General features: G+C 42.4%; 1 protein-coding gene across 1 annotated transcript; it reads right to left on the reverse strand.

Annotated features, from left to right (window-relative positions):
• Positions 1 to 1,417: 1,417 nt before the first annotated feature.
• Tyms (thymidylate synthetase) lies at positions 1,418 to 13,469 on the reverse strand. The gene is made up of 7 exons (XM_021162903.2): positions 13,223 to 13,469; positions 11,489 to 11,562; positions 8,339 to 8,513; positions 4,348 to 4,449; positions 3,491 to 3,666; positions 2,396 to 2,467; positions 1,418 to 1,565 (listed from the first exon to the last, which is right to left on the reverse strand). Exons 1-7 carry the CDS (start codon positions 13,407 to 13,409, stop codon positions 1,428 to 1,430), a joined length of 924 nt encoding a protein of 307 aa, XP_021018562.1. The 5' UTR covers positions 13,410 to 13,469; the 3' UTR covers positions 1,418 to 1,427.
• Positions 13,470 to 21,317: the final 7,848 nt, after the last annotated feature.

Raw genomic sequence — 21,317 nt, forward strand, 5'->3', positions numbered from 1 at the left:
TCCCTAGATCACTCTATTGCTCAGCCACTGCCACTGTTCCCCTTCAAGATACTGCTGCCTGCTGGGAGGCCGCTGAGCTATTCTGGAACTACACCCTATCCTGCACGTCGTCACCTGCAGCTGGGCTCCTAGAATGAATTAGAGGGAATGGGCCTCCCCCTTCCCCCTTTTATAAGTGCATTTGCCATTAAACATTTGAGCTTTGATCAGGAATCTTGACTTCGCTCCATTTTTCTCTTGACTGCCTAGTTCCCCTCTCTTTCAGCCTTGGCCTGCCACTCAGGTGTACCCTGTCCATGTGAGCCATGAGCTGGCTCACAACAAGTTACTGCATGGGGTCCTCCATGAGGGACTGTGAAGGCTCATACTTGAAGGACTTCCAGGGTTCCTTCCGGGAAGGACTGGGTGGACTTCTCCTTGATGTGCTGTGTGGGGTGCTTAAGTGACTGTGAGGGCTCCTCTTTGAGTGACTACAAGAGGTCCTCCATGAGGGACTGTGAGGGCTCATCCTTTGAAGGACTTCGAGGGTTCCTTCTTGAAGGACTGAGAGGACTTCTTGATGGGCTGTGTGGTGTCCTTGAGTGACTGTGAGGGCACCTCCTTGAAGGACTGCATGGGATCCATTATGAGGAACTGTGAGGGCTCATCCTGAAGGACTTTGTGGGTTCCCCATTGAGGGACTACGAGGGCTTCTCCTTGATGGGCTGTGTGGGGTCCTTGAGTAACTGTGAGGGCTCCTCCTTGAGGGACTGCATGGGGTCCTCCATGAGGGACTGTGAGGGCTCATCCTTGAAGGACTTTGAGGGTTCCTTCTTGAACTACTGCAAGGACTTTTCCTTGATGGACTGTGTGTGGTCATTGAGTGACTGTGAGGGCTCCTCCTTGAGGGACTGGATAGAGTCCTCCATGAGGGAATGTGAGGGCTCATCCTTGAAGGACTTCAAGGGTTCTGCCTTGAGGGACTGCGAGTGCTTCTACCTGAAGTACTTCATAGGCTACTCCATGAGCAACTGTAATGGCTACACTTGGAGGTGTACACAGAAGTGGATGCTCACAGTCAGCTATTGGATGGATCACAGGGCCCCCAATGGAGGAGCTAGAGAAAATACCCAACTAGCTAAAGGGATCTGCAACCCTATAGGTGGAACAACATTATGAACTAACCAGTACCCCGGAGCTCTTGACTCTAGCTGCATATGTATCAAAAGATAGCCTAGTCGGCCATCACTGGAAAGAGAGGCCCATTGGACATGCAAACTTTATATGCCCCAGTACAGGGGAACGCCAGGGCCAAGAAGTGGGAGTGGTTGGGTAGGGGAGTGGGGGGGGAGGGTATGGGGGACTTTTGGGATAGCATTGGAAATGTAAATGAGGAAAATACCTAATTAAAAAAAAACGGTGATATTCACAGCATCACTGAAAGCACTCTAAACAGCCATTTCCATTTTAATTGTTGGATGTGGATTATACCCTTCAATCTGAAAGTCTTCAACTTTGAAATCATCGATTGTCTCAACTTTTCGAAGGATTTTGAGCTTTGGGAAAGGTCTTGGTTCTCGCTGTAGCTAAAAACAAAATCATGGCATTATTTTACATTCATTCCTGTGTCTCCTCATGAAACCAATACAGTATTTTACCACAGGGTACTATTTTACAGGAGTGCAATATTGTACTTCTTTTCTTTCTGCAACATTGGGGATTGCACCTCGGGCCTTGTGAGATCTACAAAAGTAATCTACAATTCAGCTGCAGCCCAGCTTCTTATTGTGAGACAGGGTGTTGGTCAGTTATCTAAGCTTATGTTGAACCCATTCTGTAGCCTAGGCAAGCCTTGGAATGCTCCTACTCCAGGAGTCTCTTAACTAGCTGTGATCATCAGCTGAAGCCACCAGGTAACTCCTGATAAATATACTAAACTTAGGGACACAGTTGTTTACTCATGCCAGTCTAGTTTTTTCCCTTAAGGGTCACGAAACATGGATACTCATTCTTACTGCCATCTCAATTCATTTGATGGCTACTGTGTTATAGGGATTAGAACAGACAGCCTTTTTAAAGTTCAGACCTAACTGCTTACTGGACTTAAGCATCAAACTAAAGTCAAACATTTATACTTTGATTCTTCCAGTAAAATTATGAGTTAAAACGACATATCTCTGGGCTTCTCTCCCTGGTACTGGTATGCAATACCTTATGATTTTCAGTGCTTATGGTTAAAGCTGGTTATAGTCTTATCCCTGCTCACCCCCATTATTAAAAGCCCTACGGTTGGAGCACTTCCATGTAAGACAGCATCAACCAGAGTGACTGTGAGACAAAAGATGTCCTGCCATCCAATCTGTTGTCAAGAGAAGGCACCAAGCTCAAAAAGAGACCTAACAGGTATATTTCTTACCTGAATTTTCAGCGGCTCTATATGATTCAGGTAAATATGTGCATCTCCCAAAGTGTGGACAAAATCACCTGGCTAAAAATGTCTCACAGGAAAAAACACAACAGTTAATATTTTCGTTTCAATTCTTTTTAAAGCACATCATTTTAAAACAGATTAAGGGCAGGTGAGATGGCTCAGTGAGTAAAGCCATTTGTCACCAAGCCTGACAACCTGGGACCCATTGTCCTCTGATCTCTACACACACACAATGGAATATGTGTGCCCCCACATATACAATAACACACTATATAACATACACAATAACACACTATATAACATACACAATAACACACTATATAACATGCAAATACTTCAAATCGTCCCAAAGCAGGAATTTTATCAGTGTGGCTTTTGAGAAGAGCTAATTTACAAAAGTTTTTTTTTAAGTTGTACATGATGGCTCACACACATATTTACTGCTCTCGTTGGCGTTGTGAACCTAGAAGAGCAGGGAGGGCCTAAAAATGAGGTGGACTAAAGTCTCATGCAATAGCCAGCTCTATCCAGAGCATCAGACACTCTATTCTCTGAGCGTTAAGAAGAGCCACGTGAGTAAAGTATATAATCAAAGACAAGCTGCATATGGCAAAAACATGTTTTTCCATAAAGGTATATAAATAACAGCTGAAGTAAACTCTCTCCTATCTGCTACACATGAGAGGAGCATGAACACACATTCCAAGAACAATTCTCTTTTTGAAAAAAACTAAAGTCACAAGACATTGTTTTTTCACAAGCACTCAGAAATCTTAGGTCTTCACTCTTAGACTGTGTGACAATAAGTTAGAGCTAATGTGGATTTTGAGACCATGTCTCAAAAACAAAAAACAAAAACAAAATTCCACCCCCCCTCCACACACACACACACACACAACCTATGTGAATGTTAGTTTTCATAGGCAACAAGAGGCCAGAAAGCTCCAAGGAGGGTTATAAGGTAAGCCAATTCATGTCTTATTTACATGTATAAAATTCTAATACTAATCAGACTGAATTCCCTGCTATGAGGTCAATGTGTTGCATTGGCTCTAACTATGCCTTCTGAAAGAAACTCACCTGCAGGCCTGTGATATGTGCAATCATGTAGGTGAGCAGAGCATAGCTGGCAATGTTGAAGGGCACACCCAGACCCATATCTCCTGACCTCTGGTAAAGCTGGCAAGATAGCTCCCCATTCACCACATAGAACTGACAGAGGGCATGGCAAGGAGGCAGTGCCATCAGGGGAAGATCTGAGGAGACAAGGGGATTGAGAGGGGTTTCATATAGCTATGAGAAAGGTAAAATAGCAAACAAGCCAACCATGAAAACAGCCAGCAGGTTACACACCTCAATTCATACCTTCAAAGTCAGACTATTTTCCCAACCATCCAGCAGAGGCCATGGAAGCTTGTCCATTAGCTATCTGCAAGTATACACTTATGCTGAAGTAATGCTCTCCCATCTGAGCTAAAATGAAGGATTAGAGCCACTGTTGATGGCATCAAATAAAAGGGAAATTATCTCATGTGCAAAGGCCATAGGAAACATGCATGTGAGATACATCTGTTATTAAGTTATTATAAATACAAATGTCCTTTCCTGGGTACTCACTATACCCTTGTAGAGTTTAGTTTTATAATCTAGTTAACACTTGAAACTTCATCTGCTCCAAATTAAAATTTTAAATCATAGGTGTTTTTCACAGGCAAGTCAAAATTACACTTCAAATGCTCATGTAATATAAAAGCATAAAGAGGATCACATGAGCCTAACCCCCAAAACATAAATGTGAAAATAAGAGCAAAGTGTGATTGAGTTGCTCAATGGTACACAATCAACTACATGATTAGAGGCAGTTCCAGTGGCCACCTTGCTTCCTTTTGGCTAATTTGCCAGTTTATCCAAAGGAAAATGACTGGGATGCTGTCCACCTTTTGGGTTCCAGGCACACATGATGATTCTTCTGTCATCAGGGTTGGTTTTGATGGTGTCAATCACTTTTTGCAGCTGGTCTACTCCTTGTCCCGAGTAATCTGTAGAATTGTCAGGAGAATACATGTATACTTAAGTCACATCAGACACACACAGCCTCTCTTGTGGTGACACTATCAGCATTCACTCAGTGCCCCTCCCTGACACATGGTTCTAAAAGACACAGCATATTCTGGGTATTTCTCAGATCTTGCTGGATAGTCCAGGATCCTTTCTGAAACCATATCTATCTTAAAGAGCTTAAGTTCTTTTATTCATAACTCTTCCAAATATTTAGTCTGTACAATGTCACTTCCTCCACTTAAAACTGTCCCTGTTTCTAACTGCTATTGGAATAAGGTTTAAATGTGTCACCCAAGAGTTTATGAGTTGAAATGTAATTTTCATTTTTAGGTAGAAATTTAATCCAATTATGCAGCCTTTAAAAGATGATTAGGATTAGAAGTCATTAGGGTGGAGCTCCGTTGAGTGAATTCTGATGACCTCATAAGAAGAAACACGCACTTCTCTTATCACCGAATATTCTGTCACCTTGGAATTCTGAAGACTATCATCAAAATGTAGACATCAGGACCACCAGCATTGAGATTTTACCACAGCTTCCTGAACTATGGGCTTAGGGTAAATACACACACACACACACACACACACACAAACAAATTCACATGTGATTGGGTAAAGGAATGTGGGAGCCATGAAAAACTAAACATGCAACATCCAAAAACTAATTTACAATCAAATGCATAAAGACCCCAACATGACTCTGAAGTGCTCCCTGTGTTGTATGTTGGCACTTCACTGCAGCCATGGTTCTAAATACTCAACACACTGTGCACTGTACATGTGTATAACACAAACACTGCCTGAAACACTTGAGCTTGGATTCGAGAAAATTAAATATTATAAATGGTGGCATGTTATTGTACATACAGCCTGCTGCTTTTCTAGAATCATAATGATCTAGTTCTGAAAAAACAAAGCTCTCATTATTTCCTGGCTCTGTCATATATTCAAATTAGTCTATCTTTGATTTGTGGGAGAGTTGTTCTTAATATTTAAATGTATCTAATATTGTGTGTATGCGTATGATGTAAGTGTGGAGTGGTGCATGTGTCAGTGCACATGGGGAGGGCAGAGGACAACTTTCAGGAATTTGTTTTCTTGTCCTGCCCTCTAAGAGACTGACCTTAAGTTATTACCTACTGAGTCATCTTCCTAGCCCAAATTAGTGTATCTTTGGATTGTATTAAGAATCTTTGGTTTTGAAAACTAACTTAGGTTTCGTGAAAACACCACTCAATGAATTCTGGCTTGGGATTAGAAGAAGAAACGCCTATTTCTCAAATGGCAACCATACTTCTGGCATTTTGTACTACATATTTCTGTGGTGTAAGTTCTCATCCCTGACGTGTATAAAATTAAACTATCCATAGACTCTGAAAATGCCCTACAACCTATATTAAGCCGATTTAATTCTTTGTGTGAAAATTAACAAGCATAACTATCTCATTACTGTGTAAATTTGTTTTCATCTTTAATAAATGCTGAATTACATTTATACCAAAGAATTGTCATAAAGTAAATTTTTAATGATTTACTTCATTTTGGCTTGTATATTTACTATATACCTGGAGCTACATAAAAATTTAATTTATTGGGCAAAAAAGAGCCAGAGAGAAGTTTAAGAAACCTTGATCTAAGTAAACTTCTTTTCCTCAAAGCTATTAGCGTTAGCAATTCTAGCTTAGTAACAAAACTATATCAATCATCTACAACCTCAGCAGTTCTAGATTCTCCCAGCATCCCCAGGAGATGCAGTTTTTGTGACTACTAACCACCCTTTGTCACCCTTTCAACACAATGTATTATTGTCCCATAGAACAGTGGATCTTAAATAGAAAATAGATTTCACACATATTCTAAATAATGGTACTGTAGACAAGGTACAAAACAAATTGTAGCAATTATTGCTTGTAGGGGAAACAATAAAAACACAGAGAGACTGTTTACATTAAAGAATATTTTTCCTGTGAATCTAGCAGGATTTTGAATGAAAATTTAAAAATAAGACAATAAGTTGGGTTTTGTGGTACACACCTCTAATCCTAGCACTCAGGAGGCAGAGACAGGTGGATTTCTAGAAGTTTGGATCTAGCTTGGTCAACATAGTATATTCTAAGACAACCACGGCTACACAAAGAAACCCTGTTTCAAAACATACAAACAAAAAGCAATAAAGTAAGCATGGTGGCACATGCCTGGTCCCACCAGCTAAAAGGTGGAGACAGTCCAAAGGAGTTGAAGGTCAGCTACAGCTGCATAAGACTTTCATCCTCCACTACTTTAAAAAAAAAAAGGTAATAAATCCTAGCACTTGAGAAGGGTGAGAGGGTAGATGCAGGCAGATCTGTACAAGTTCAAGACCAGCCTTGTCTATATAATTAGTTCCAGGCCAGCCAAGGCTCTTTATAGTGAGACCCTGACTCAAAAATAAATGAGTATATACAAACATTAAATTTACTATTAAAACTGACTTTACATTTTACTATATTCATTTATTTTGATATGTGTGGCATGTGTTATGGTATGTGTAGGTCAAAGAACCTGTGAGAATCGGTTCTCAAACTCAGGTCTTTAGGCTTGGAAGCAAGCACCTTTAGATGATGATGCCCCAGTCACACTATACATAACCATCACACTATTCATTTCCAGAACTTTTCAATTACTCTATGCCCATTAACACTAACTCTCCATCATATTAATTCCCAAATCTTAACAACCTCTTCCGCTCTACTTCCTACCTTTACCAATTTGCCCATTTCTAGTCCATAAAGAATTGCACAACTTCTAAAAAAAAAAAAAAAATTACGAGCATTAAAAACATCTCAACTGCAGACAAATACAACTTTAGGCTTTCCTGAAGAATCTGTGCGCTAGGCCTGTTCAGTGTTCTGTTGCTGTGAAGAGACACCAAGACCCTGGCAACTCTTGTTAAAAAAAAAAAGGAAAAGAAAAAAGGCATTTATTTCAGAGGTTTAGTCTATTATCAGCATAGAGGGAAGCACGGTAGCATGCAGGCAGTCATGATGCTGGAGAAGCAGCTGAGGGTTCTACATCCAGATGTGCAGGCAGAAGGCTAAGAGGCTCTGGGCTTGGCATGGGCTTTGCAACCTCAAAGCCCACCCCAAGTGACACTTCTTAATCCTTTCAAATGCACCACTCTCTGGTGACAAGCATTCAAATATATGAGCCCACAGGGGCCATTCTCCTTCAAACCCTCACAAGGCCCCAAATTCTCCCAATTAACTAGGAGCTGTGACTGACCCTTGAGAGGAAAAGCATACTGTCCAGGTTTCTGGCATCTGCCTAGTCAGTAATTTATTACTTCCTGCACACATGAGCACACACACTCTAGTGAGACATTAACCTGTCCTGGGGAGAAATGACAAAGGCTGAAGGCAGGTCTCTGCGACACTCAAGCAGGACCAAGAGAGAGGAAGATGCCAGTCATAAAAGGAGATGTTTTCTTCACCTCTGTTCCCACAGAGTAGGAAGAAAAGGGTAAGGTGCCACACTGAGACAAACTTGCTAGTGCCTCAGCCCTGCAGACAAATGATCATGAAAGACAGCTCCTGCACCCAGTCCCAGATGAACCTCCGTCTACCCTAAACCCTTACAAACCAAACCTGCCACTATTTGCCAATGACAAGGCTTAGAAACTTCCAAGCATCCAATCATGAACAAATACATGCTAGCCACCAAGTGTTTACTGGGATTTTGTGCAATTTAATTGTAACTTCTCCACTGTAACCCAGCATAGCTTCTCAGAAAACTTATCAGCTCCCCAAGATGTAAATTTATCCGGCATACTCTACAATGGATTTTTGAGGAAGAGCACTCAGGAAACCTGAGGCATTGGTTGCTCCTCACCTGAATCCATATCTTTGTACTCTGCTCCAAAATGCCTCCATTGGAAACCATAAACTGGGCCCAGGTCCCCTTCCTGTCGGGCAGAAAATCCCAAGCTGTCCAGAAAGTCTCGGGATCCATTGGCATCCCAGATTCTCACTCCCTTGGAGGACAATTCTTTAGCATTTGTGGATCCCTAGGGGAAAAAAAAAGAGAGTAGAACAGGAATAAGAGGGAATTCTGAGCTACTAATGTCACACCCACCACACACTGTCCATGTACAGCCTATCTTTACGCAGGCTGGTCCTGGCCAGACTTCCTTATTAGAAATTCCCTAAAGGTATTTCTTCTATTCCATTCAGCTTTTAAAAATCTTAGTGTATATATGTATATATGTAGTTGTAAGCGTGCAGTTCTTGCCTTCTACCTTGTTCCTGTTGCTGTACCACCAACCCAGGCTAGCTAGCCTATGAATTTCCAATAGATTCTCCTATCTCCATGGTCCATCCCTCCCAGAAAAATTCTGAGATTAGATGGCACTACCAAATAGGGCTTTTTATGAGAATCCCAGGGATCCAAACTCAGTCTGTAAGATTTAGATGGCAAGTGCTTTTATCCGTTGCACCATTTCTCCAGCCTTTTAATTTTTTCTTTTTTCCCCCTGAGACTGAGTTTCTCTATGTATCCCTGGAAGTCCTAGAACTCACTCTGTAGACCAGGCTAGCCTCAAACTCAGAGATCCACCTGCCTCTGCTTCTTGAGTGCTGGGATCAAAGGTGTATACCATCACTGCCTGGCTTTAATTTTCTAAAACCTCCAAATTCCTAATATATTCCTACCTCATCTGACAGTTTTGAATTGCTGAATCAAACATGATCCATATCTATGAATAATACTGCAAGTGGACTTGTTTACTAATACTCCATGTACAGTCTGTTCATGTATCATAGTGACAATAAATAGTTAGCTTTTCTGGAAATGCTTCAGTCACACTAAACTAAGTTTGAATTCTATTTCATTCATCTATATGACCCCATAAAACTGCATTTACCTCATGTATATTTTATATAACATTATGTTTATCTTATATTTTGACTCATCAGATTGGCTCCATGATATCCTAACCCATCCTCTCATCCTGCAGCCAAGTATGGAGAGAGTCTGCCCCACGCCTTTGGTGATACATATACTCAGGCCTGTGCCTGATCCTGCTATTAATTCCTCTTGTGACTGCTTTAGCCTCATCTTACTGAAGAACACCTTAGCAGAATTTAACACACATGTCAAATGAGGAAGAGTTAACACTAGCAAAATGCTTGGTGCTTAGTAGGCATTCTGTGACATGGCTTACATTCTATCTTCACACAGGTGACAACTGCAATACAGATAACTGACTTTTCTTTCCTTTTCTTCTTTTCTTTTGCCTGCATGGATATCTGTGCAACAAGTGCCATCTAGGACCTACAGAGACAATAAGAGAGCACTGATCCCCTGGAACTAGTTACAGATGGTTGTTAGTCTTCCTGGGACTAGTTACAGATGGTTGTTAGTCTTCCTGTGGAGACTGGAACAAGTGCTCTCAACCACGGAGCCAGATTTCCAGCCCCTCTTTCTATTAGGTTTCTTTTAACTTTTTCACTCCCAATTAATAACTTCTCAATCTTTTTTTGTTTTGTTTTCCAAGATAGGGTTTCTCTGTGTAGATCTGGCTGTCCTGAAACTCACTCTGTAGTCCAGGCTGGCCCAACTGCTTGGGCTAAAGGTGTGTGCCACCACTGCCTGGCTAACTTCTCAATCTTTTATGGTGTGCTTTAAAAGCCCCCCTTTCCCATTTTTTGGGTTGGGCTCAAGCTATTTTATGGATGTTTAGAATTTCTGAGGAATTACCTTGAATCAGAGGCTGTCAGTTACTACATAGAACTAAGACAGACTAAATACACTGTCAACCTGTTCTAGAATGGGTAAGCAATCTAGGGTCTGGTAGGTCTAAGATGATGTAATTCATACTGAGTGCCCTAGATTTTACTTATTTTGTGTGCTAAGTGTGTTGTGCGTGCACATGTGTGTACCTGAGCCCATAGGAACCAGAGGACACTGCTCCATCACTTCCTACCTTTCCCTTGAAACAGGGTCTCTGTTTAGGCTGGAGCTTGTTTAGGCTAAACTAGTAGCCAGCCAAACACCAAAGATCCTATGTCCACCCTCCCATTATAGCACTGGGGTTACAGATACATGCAATCACACCCAGCATTTTTAAATTTTATGTGTATGGGTGTTTTGCCTGCATGTGTCTATACACCATGTACATGCAGTGCCCAAGGAGAGCAGATGATATTGGAACTAGAGTTACAGATGCTCTTAACTGCTAAGCCACCTCTCCAGTCCCACACACAGAATTTGTATGTGACTGCTGGGGACTGAACTCAGGTCTCATGCTTGTACAACAAGCCCTCTTTTAACCTACTGAGCCATCACCCTAAGTATTCTAAAGAAGGAGTTGTAGTATGGCCCAGAACTCAGCTTGTCTTCTGGAGTTCTCTCAACCAGCACTAGACAGAACCTCACTTGTTCTAGACGAGGACACACAGGAGGAACTTGGGGCTGTCATCACATATGCAAGGTACCTACTCGACTCTTTGGTATCTATTGATCCAGTAAACAATATAGACTGAGTACATACCATGTGGCTGGCTATGTTCTGGACCTAGGAATACAATAGCAAGTAGCAAAATAGATTCTCTAACTTTGGGAAACTCACAGGACATTGTACTTAATTAGCTCTCCATTATTTTCCAGAAAAAAATCAGGAAAAGCTGATTTAGAGGCCAGCTGATGATGTTTCCCTATAAAGAGAGACAAAGAAGTGAGAAGGGAGAAGAATCGATCTTGATTAGGTCAAGGCTGTCTCAGTGGGACTGGACTGAAGGGAGAGACTCATACTTCATATGGAAAGAAAAGGTAGTAAGTACTGGGCGTGGCAAGTGCCAGAGGCCTGGGCAGGGGTATCCCAGTGTTTTTAGATTAGTGAGGAGAGAGAGCAGGATAGCTGGGAGAGAGAAAACAGAACTGGAAAATGAACCGGAGAAGTGGGAATGGCTAATAGCTGCAAGCTTGACTTCCAAGACTGGGATTGTGAAGCCTGACAGCTCCCAATAGCAGCACTACCCTTACCTTGATAAACCACAACAACTCCTCCAAAACACCCTTCCAGAACACTCGTTTGGTTGTGAGCAGAGGGAACTCATCTGGAAAACAGTTTGTCATACAGTTAAAACGTGGGGAAACACAGCAAGCCACCATCCAGCTTTCTCTGCGGAGGGCAAGTGCCTGGGACCCAAGACCCCGGAGCAGCCGCAGGAAAAGAGAGAGCCCCTGCCCAGCTACGCGGCAAGTCAGTGAGGACACACAGTTCTCCAGGGGATACCCATGTGGCAAAAAGTCCCCGCCCACTAATCGGCCACTGTGAATGCCATCGCTGGGCTGTAATGACATCACACAAAATGTGGCCTCAGACACAGCCTAAAAGCACCTCACCCGCACCACCAAGTCCACTATGCCATGGGCATAGAGGTGATATCAATCATGTAAAAACTGAACAGTTTTCAGATATTTGGAAAGCAAACTGACCTAGTATATGGAAACAGAATTGTTTACTCCTCGGAATGGCTATCAGGGAACTTTGTGACCTCCACTTCGCAGGTACCCAAAGGAAATGCACAAGTAGCTTAAGAGGCAAAGGGGTGGCGCAGGTGAGGCAACCCACAAGGCAGAGTGAAAATGCTCAGGTTAGTGGTGTAGTCTGAGTAAATGTTTTGCAACCAGAGCACTACTTCCAGCTTTAACTTCATCGAAAAGCTGAATGAACACTAGAGAGGTAAAGGACAAAAACAAAACAAAACTAAACTAAAAACAAAACAAACAAACAAACAAACAAAAAAAAAACCTATCCACAGTCTAAGCAGAGGAAGTGAATTAAAAGGTCTGTGGTTCATCAGGGACCACAATTCTTGGAGGTCCTTTAGGCTGGACCAATCTGTGCAGTAGAAGCTGTAGTTTACAGCTCTAGAAAATGTTTAAGAGACTAAGCAAATTTCCTAAGAGTGGCCATATCCCCACTCAAAGCTACTCTCTACTCCAGTGTCAGGTTGCTCTTCATGTTTCCTGAATACCACCATTAGCACCCCCACCCTCAGTCAACACCTAGGAGGTTCTGTGCCCTTCCGGGCCCTGTGGTTGATTCCATCCTTTCCTCCTAAACAGCCTCTTGTTACTCTTTAAAAGCCAAGGCTGCAGTACTTGGGAGGCAGAGGCAGGCGGATTTCTGAGTTCGAGGCCAGCCTGGTCTACAGAGTGAGTTCCAGGACAGCAAGGGCTACACAGAGAAACCCTGTCTCGAAAAGAAACCAAAAATAAAATAAAATAAAATAAAATAAAATAAAAAATAAAAGCCAAGGCTGTTGGGAGGAAAAACCCCACAGTTCCCGCCAACGGCCCCGGGTCTCCCCTTTCCCGCGCAGCCATAGCACCGCCCAAGCCATTTTCGCTCCAACTTTAAAAACTGCAGCAAAGAGGTACCGGAGATAAGAGGAAGAGGAGGAGCAAAGTCAGGACCTCAGAGCAGGATTCGGACAAGCTCCCAAAGGTTTCTTCCCACTCCCTCCCTCTGGGCCGCACAACTGGTTGAAACTGGATGCGGAAGAAAAGGTTTAACAGGGACTAAGGTCAAAGGCAGACCTTCAGAACCTGTTTTACTTGCAGTAGTTGTCACCTGGGTCGCGCGCGGGAAGTTTAGGACTCCTAGAACCTCAGAGCCCGGGTTAGGACTATCCAAGAACGCGCGCCCCGCGTCTCCGCGCGCCCAGCTTGCCGGACATCCTCCCGCTCATCCAGACCAGCCCCAGTTACCTCTCAGGCTGTATCGTGCCTGCATGCCGAACACCGACAGGGTGCCAGTGCCCGTGCGGTCCTCCTTCTTGAAGCCGCAGCGCAAAATGTGCTCCACCTGCCTCAGGTATTGGAGTTCTCCATGCTGCGGGGCTTCTGCTTCCAGCTGCTGAGCGCCGGACTGCAGCTTGGAGCCAACCACCAGCATAACGGAGCAGTCTGGCAGCAGTGTAGTCAGCGACAAAACCAGGACCTTCCTGGCGCTCTTAGCCCGCCTCTTCCTGCTGGGAAACTTCCGGCCACGAGAATTGGCAGACCCCATCCCCACGTGGCAGAAGTGGTTACAGCTTGCAAGGCAAACACCTGCCTGCTTTCGCAAATCTGTATTTACCCTATTTTGGCATTAAGAGCCTATAGGATCAGGGTATGGGGATGCATGCCATTAAATCCCAGCTCTTGGGAGATTGAGTCGGCTAGAGGATCTGGAGATAGCAAGTTCAAGGCCAGCCTAGGTGCTTGAGACCCAATCTCAAAAAGAGCCTTTGGCTTATACTATACTTATACTTGGATCTTTATGTAGTTTGGGAATCACAGTAATTTTGGCTTCATAGAATGAATTGGGTAGAGGACCTTCTGTTTCTATTTTGTGGAATAGTTTGAGGAGAATTGGAATTAGGTCTTTTTGAAGGCCTGATAGAACTCTGTACTAAGTCCTGGGCTTTTTTTGTTTGGGAGACTATTAGTGACTGCTTCTACTTTTTTAGGGGAAATGGGACTGTTAATTAATCTGATCCTGATTTAACTTTGGAACCTGGTATCCATCTAGAAAATTGTCCATTTCATCCAGGTTTTCCAGTTGTGTTTAGTATAGCCTTTTGTAGTAGGATATGATGATGTTTTGGATTTCTTCAGGTTCTGTTGTTACGTCTTCTTTTTCATTTCTGATTTTGTTAATTAGAATATTGTTCCTTTGCCCTCTAGTTAGCCTGGCTAAAGGTTTATCTATCTTGTTGATTTTTCTCAAAGAACCAGCTCCTGGTTTGGTTGATTCTTTGAATAGTTCTTTTTGTTTCCACTTGATTTCTGCCCTAAGTTTGATTATTTCCTGCTATCTACTCCTCTTGGGTGAATTTGCTTCCTTTAGTTCTAGAGGTTCTATTTGTGCTGTCAGGCTGCTATTGTTTGCTCTCTCTAGTTCCTTTTTGAGGAACTCAGAGCTATGAGTTTTCCTCTTAGGACTGCTTTCATTGTTCTCATAAGTTTGGGTATGCTGTGGCTTCATTTTCTTTAAACTCTAAAAAGTATTTAATACTTTATTTCTTCCTTGACCAAGGTATCATTGAGTAGAGTGTTGTTCAGTTTCCACGTGAATGTTGGCTTTCTATAATTTATACTGTTATTGAAGATTAGCCTTAGTCTATGGTGATCTGATAGGATGCATGGGATAATTTCAATATTTTTGTATCTATTGAGGCCTGTTTTGTGACCAATTATGTGGTCAGTTTTGGAGGAGGTACCATGAGGTGCTGAGAAGAAGGTATATTCTTTTGTTTTAGGATAAAATATTCTGTAGATATCTGTTAAATCCATTTGTTTCATAACTTCTATTAGTGTCCATGTGTCTCTGTTTAGTTTCTGTTTCTAGAATCTTTCCATTGATGAGAGTGGGGTGTTGAAGTCTCCCACTATTATTGTGTGAGGTGCAATGTGTGCTTTGAGCTTTACTAAAGTTTCTTTAATGAATGTGGCTGCCCTTGCATTTGGAGCATAGATATTCAGAATTGAGAGTTCATCTTGGTAGATTTTACCTTTGATGAGTATGAAGTGCCCCTCCTTGTCTTTTATGATAACGTTGGGTTGGAAGTCAACTTTATTCGATATTAGAATGGCTACTCCAGTTTGTTTCTTTGGACCATTTGCTTGGAAATTTGTTTTCCAGCCTTTTACTCTGAGGTAGTGTCTGTCTTTGTCCCTGACGTGGGTTTTCTGCAAGCAGCAAAATGTTGGGTCCTGTTTGTGTATCCAGTCTGTTAGTCTATGTCTTTTTATTGGGGAATTGAGTCCATTGATGTTAAGAGTGATTAAAGAAAAGTAATTGTTGCTTCCTGTTATTTTTGTTGTTAAAGTTGGGATTCTGTTCTTGTGGCTGTCTCCTTTTAGGTTTGTTGAAGGATCACTTTCTTGCTTTTTCTAGGGTGTAGTTTCCATCTTTGTGTTGGTGTTTTCCCATTATTATCCTTTGAAGGTCCGTTCGTGGAAAGTTTGTGTGAATTTGGTTTTTTCATGGAATACTTTGGTTTTACCATCTATGGTAACTGAGAGTTTTGCTGGGTATAGTAGCCTGGGCTGGCATTTGTGTTCTCTTAGGGTCTGTATAACATCTGTCCAGGATCTTCTGGCTTTCATAGTCTCTGGTGAGATGTCTGGGGTAATTCTAATAGGCTTGCCTTTATATGTTACTTGACCTTTTTCCCTTACTGCTTTTAATATTCTGTCTTTATTTAGTGCATTTGTTGTTCTGATTATTATGTGTTGGGAGGAATTTCTTTTCTGGTCCAGTCTATTTGGAGTTCTGTAGGCTTCTTGTATGTTCATGGGCATCTCTTTCTTTAGGTATGGGAAGTTTTCTTCTATAACTTTGTTGAAGATATTTGCTGGCCCTTTAAATTGAAAATCTTCATTCTCATCTACTCCTAGTATCCATAGGTTTGGTCTTCTCATTGTGTCCTGGATTTCTTGGATGTTTTGAGTTAGGATCTTTTTGCATTTTGCATTTTCTTTGATTGTTGTGTCCATGTTCCCTATTGAATCTTCTGCACCTGAGATTCTCTCTTCCATCTCTTATATTCTGTTGCTGATGCTCACATCTATGGTTCCTGATTTCTTTCCTAGGGTTTCTATCTCCAGAGTTGTCTCCCATTGGGTTTTCTTCATTGTTTCTACTTCCATTTTTAAATCTTGGGTGGCTTTGTTCAATTCCATCACCTGTTTGGTTGTGTCTTCCTGTAATTCTTTAAGGGATTTTTGTGTTTCTTCTATCTGTTTAGCAGTGTTTGCCTGTACTTCTTTAAGGACTTCTACCTGTTTAGCAGTGTTCTCCTGTAATTCCTTGAGGGATTTTTGTGTTTCCTCTTTAAGGGCTTAACTTGTTTAGCAGTATTCTCCTGTAATTCCTTGAGGGATTTTTGTGCTTCCTCTTTAAGGGCTTCTACCTGTTTAGCAGTGTTCTCCTGTATTTCTTTAAGTGAGTCATTAATGCCCTACTTAAAATCTTCTACCACCATCATGAGATATGATTATTAAATCTGACTCTTGCTTTTTGGGCTTGTTGGGGTATCCAGGACTTGCTGTGGTGGGTGTACTGGGTTCTGATGATGCCCAGTGGTCTTGGTTTCTGTTAGTAAGATTCTCTTTTTTTTCCAATTTTTTATTAGGTATTTTCTCCATTAACATTTCAAATGCTATCCCGAAAGTCCCCTAAAACCCTCACCACCACCACCCGGTCCCCTACCCACCCACTCCCATTTCTTGGCACTGGTGTTCCCCTGTACTGGGGCATATAAAGTTTGCAAGACCAAGGAGCCTCTCTTCCCAATGATGGCCTACTAGGCCATCTTGCAGCTAGAGACATGAGCTCTAGGGGTACTGGTTAGTTCGTATTGTTGTTCCACCTATAGGGTTGCAGATCCCTTTAGCTCCTTGGGTACTGTCTCTAGCTTCTCCATTGGGGTTCCTATGTTCCATCCAATAGTTGACTGTGAGCATCCACTTCTGTATTTGCCAGGCACTGGCCTAGCCTCACAAGAGACAGCTATATCAGCTAAATCTTGCTGGCACATGCAATAGTGTCTGCGTTTGGTGGCTGATTATGGGATGGATACCCGAGTGCGGCAGTCTTTGGAAGGTCCATCCTTTCATCTCAGCTCCAAACTTTGTCTCTGTAACTCCTTCCATGGGTGTTTTGTTCCCAACTATAAGAAGGGGCAAAGTGTCCACACTTTGATCTTCATTTTTCTTGAGTTTCATGTGTTTTGCAAATTGTATCTTGGGTATTCTAAGTTTCTGGGCTAATATCCACTTATCAGTGAGTACATGTCATGTGAGTTCTTTTGGGATTGAGTTACCTCACTCAGGATGATGCCCTCCAGGTCAATCCATTTGCCTAGGAATTTCATAAATCCATTCTTTTTAATAGCTGAGTAGTACTCCATTGTGTAAATGTACCACATTTTCTGTATCCATTCCTCTGTTGAGGGACATCTGGGTTCTTTCCAGATTCTGGCGATTATAAATAAGGCTGCTAAGAACATAGTGGAGCATGTGTTCTTATTACCAGTTGGAATATCTTCTGGATATATGCCCAGGAGAGGTATTGCTGGATCCTCCGATAGTACTATATCCAATTTTCTGAGGAACTGCCTGACTGATTTCCAGAGTGGTTTTACAAGCTTGTAATCCCACCAACAATGGAGGAGTGTTCCTCTTTCTCCACATCCTCGCCAGCATCTGCTGTCACCTGAATTTTTAATCTTAGTCATTCTGACTGATGTGAGGTGGAATCTCAGGGTTGTTTTGGTTTGCATTTCCCTGATGATTAAGGATGTTGAAAAATTTTTTAGATACTTCTCAGCCCTTCGGTATTCCTCAGTTGAGAATTCTTCGTTTAGTTCTGTGCCCCATTTTTTAATGGGGTTATTTGATTTTCTGGAGTTCACCTTCTTGAGTTCTTTATATATATTGGATATTAGTCCCCTATCTGATTTAGGATTGGTAAAGATCCTTTCCCAGTCTGTTGGTGGCCTTTTTGTCTTTTTTTTTTTAATTTAAATATTTTTTATTAAGTATTTTCCTCAATTACATTTCCAATGATATCCCAAAAGTCCCCCATACCCTCCCCCCCCACTTCCCTACCCACCCATTCCCACTTTTTGGCTCTGGCATTCCCCTGTACTGGGGGATATAAAGTTTGCATGTCCAATGGGCCTCTCTTTCCAGTGATGGCCAACTAAGCCATCTTTTGATATGTATGCAGCTAGAGTCAAGAGTTCCCGGGTACTGGTTAGTTCATAATGTTGTTGCACCTACAGGGTTGCATCTTTAGCTCCTTGGATATTTTCTCTAGCTCCTCCATTGGGGGCTCTGTGATCCATCCAATAGCTGACTGTGAGCATCCAATTATGTGTTTTCTAGGCCCCAGCCTTTCTGTCTTATTGACAGTATCTTTTGCCTTACAGAAGCTTTGCAATTTTATGAGATCCCATTTGTCAATTCTTGATCTTACAGCACAAGCTATTGATGATGTATTCAAGAATTTTTCCCCTGTGCCCATATCTTCCAGGCTTTTCCCCACTTTGTCCTCTATAAGTTTCAGTGTCTCTGGCTTTATGTGGAGTTCCTTGATCCACTTAGACTTGACCTTAGTACAAGGAGATAAGAATGGATCAATTCTCATTCTTCTACATGTTAACTGCCAGTTGTGCCAGCACTATTTGTTGAAAATGCTGTCTTTTTTCCACTGGATGGTTTTAGCTCCCTTGTCAAAGATCAAGTGACCATAGGTGTGTGGGTTCATTTCTGGGTCTTCAATTCTATTCCATTGGTCTACCTGTCTGTCGCTATACCAGAACCATGCAGTTTTTATCACAGTTGCTCTGTAGTATAGTTTTAGGTCAGGCATGGTGATTCCACCAGAGGTTCTTTTATCATTGGAATAGTTTTTGCTATCCTAGGTTTATTGTTATTACAGATGAATTTGCAAATTGCCCTTTCTAATTCGTTGAAGAATTGAGTTGGAATTTTGATGGGGATTGCATTGAATCTGTAGATTGCTTTCGGCAGGATAGCCATTTTGACTATATTGATCCTGCCAATCCATGAGCATGGGAGATCTTTCCATCTTCTGAGATCTTCTTTGATTCTTTCTTCAGAGACTTGAAGTTCTTATCATACAGATTTTTCACTTCCTCAGTTAGAGTCATACCAAGGTATTTGGTAACTATTGTGAAGGGTATTGTTTCTCTAATTTCTTTCTCAGCCTGTTTATTCTTTGTGTAGAGAAAGGCCATTGAGTTTGTTAGTAAGATTCTTATGTTTGCCTTTCGCCATCTGGTAATCACTGATGTTAATGTTCCCGCTGTCTCTGGCTGGAGCTTGATCCTCCTGTGATTCTTTTAGCCTCTGTCAGCACTCCTGGGAGTTGAACTCTCACCTGAGTCCTGATGGTCAGAGCACTCTCTGCAGGCAAGCTCTCCTCTTGCAGGACAGGTGTCCAGAAGTCTGGAGCTCTGATCCACTTCCTGAGTTCTGGGGTCAGACTCTCCCTGTAGGCCGACTCTCCTCTGGCAAGGAAGGTGCCCAGGTGTCTGGGTCTCAGCTCCCCCTCCTGGCTGAGGATGAAGGCCCGAGGAGACCCTGTCCAAGAAGCTCTGTTGCTTCTGTCACCCACGTGCTCTTCAGTTATCATGAGGTCCTAGGTGTGCTGGGGTCCTGTGGCATGGAGATACCTCTGGGTCCCTTGACACCCTCTGCCGGGTTCACACAGAAGATGGTGTGGCTGGCCCTAACCTGAACGGATCCCAGCCTCTGGTTGGGCGGGGTTCCTCCGTCCCTGTTGTTGCTGGCACAAGACCCTCCTGGATTCTTTGGAGCTGATGTTGTGTTCCACTTAACTGTGATCCCGAGGTGCTTCAGCTCCAGACCCTAACAACCAAATTCTTCCCACTGTTAGGGACTACAGATATCAGTTACAAGGCTGCTGCAATGTTCTTGAGATACTCTGTGTGCCCCATGTGCAACACTGCCTGGTAAGCTTCCTGCTGTCTTCATCTCATTGATCCCCTAGAAGTAGTACATAATATGCTGTACACAACATGCTTGGCATTAGCCATAGCTTATGCAAGACTTCCTAATCCCAAATATATCTATTTCCTTATCTTCTGATCTGGTCCTCTCTCTCAAGACCTGTCACTCAAGAACAACCTGCTGGTCCAGGTCACCCTAGTGTCACAAAGAACATTCAGTTCCTAGTCATAGTAATTTGTAATATATGTTATTTGATCAATGGTGTATAAATAATAATTACAATAGTAGCAATTCAGAATGAATATTGACACATATTGATTTGGTGTTACAGAAGTTTTTTGTTTTTTTTTTTTAGATTTTAAATCTTAGTTTTTAGACATTTAGTATTATTGATCATCAAGAGATATTTAGGTTTAGGGCATAGCCAGCATAGGTGAGTTGCACACATGCAGTCCCCCTGGTCTCCATTGTCTAACTCTGGACTTGCCCTTTCATTTTGAGGAGACTTGCAGGACCCCAAGAGTATCCTTCTTCCCTGTGGAGGCCCATGGGAGCCCCAAGAACAAGACTGGAACACTGCTCCACCAATCCCTTCCCAGTTGGGCCCCCTGGAGCCACAGCTAGGAGAGGTGATATGCTTGTGGCACCCTAACCTACACTATAGGGCCAACCCACCCTCTCTGCCTTCTTGAGGGGTCCTGCTGGCATGAGGACCAACTAGACAACACCAGGGAAAACCAGAAGACTCAAGGACAGTGTAAGAACACAATTAACAAGAGGTAGGGCAGCTGGGCAGTGGTGGCACGTGCCTTTAATCCCAGCACTTGGGAAGTAGAGGTAGGCAGATTTCTGAGTTTGAGGCCAGCCTGGTCTACAGAGTGAGTCCCAGGACAGCCAGGGATACACAGAGAAACCCTGTCTGGAAAAAAAAAAAAAGTAGGGCAATATGGTACCACAAGAGCCCAGCGACCCTCCTACAGCTACAGCTAGCCCTGGATATCCTAACAAAACTGGAGCACAAAAAGATGATCTAAACTCCTATATTATAAAGACAATAGAGATATTTAAAGAGAATATGAATAATCCCTTAAAATATATAGGAAATACAACCAAACAGGTGATGGATATGAATAAAACTGTCCAAGAACTGAAAATGGAAATAAAAGCAATAAAGAAAACACAAACTGAGGCAATCCTGGAGATGGAAAACCTAGGAAAGATAACAGCAGCAAACTACAGCCACAAGCATCATCAACAGAATATGAGACATGAAAGAATCTCACACGTAAAGGATATAATGGAAAAAATTGATATA

The sequence above is a fragment of the Mus caroli genome, unplaced genomic scaffold (genome assembly GCF_978045245.1).
Source record: "Mus caroli unplaced genomic scaffold, Mus_caroli_1 scaffold_4, whole genome shotgun sequence".
NCBI lineage: Eukaryota > Metazoa > Chordata > Mammalia > Rodentia > Muridae > Mus > Mus caroli.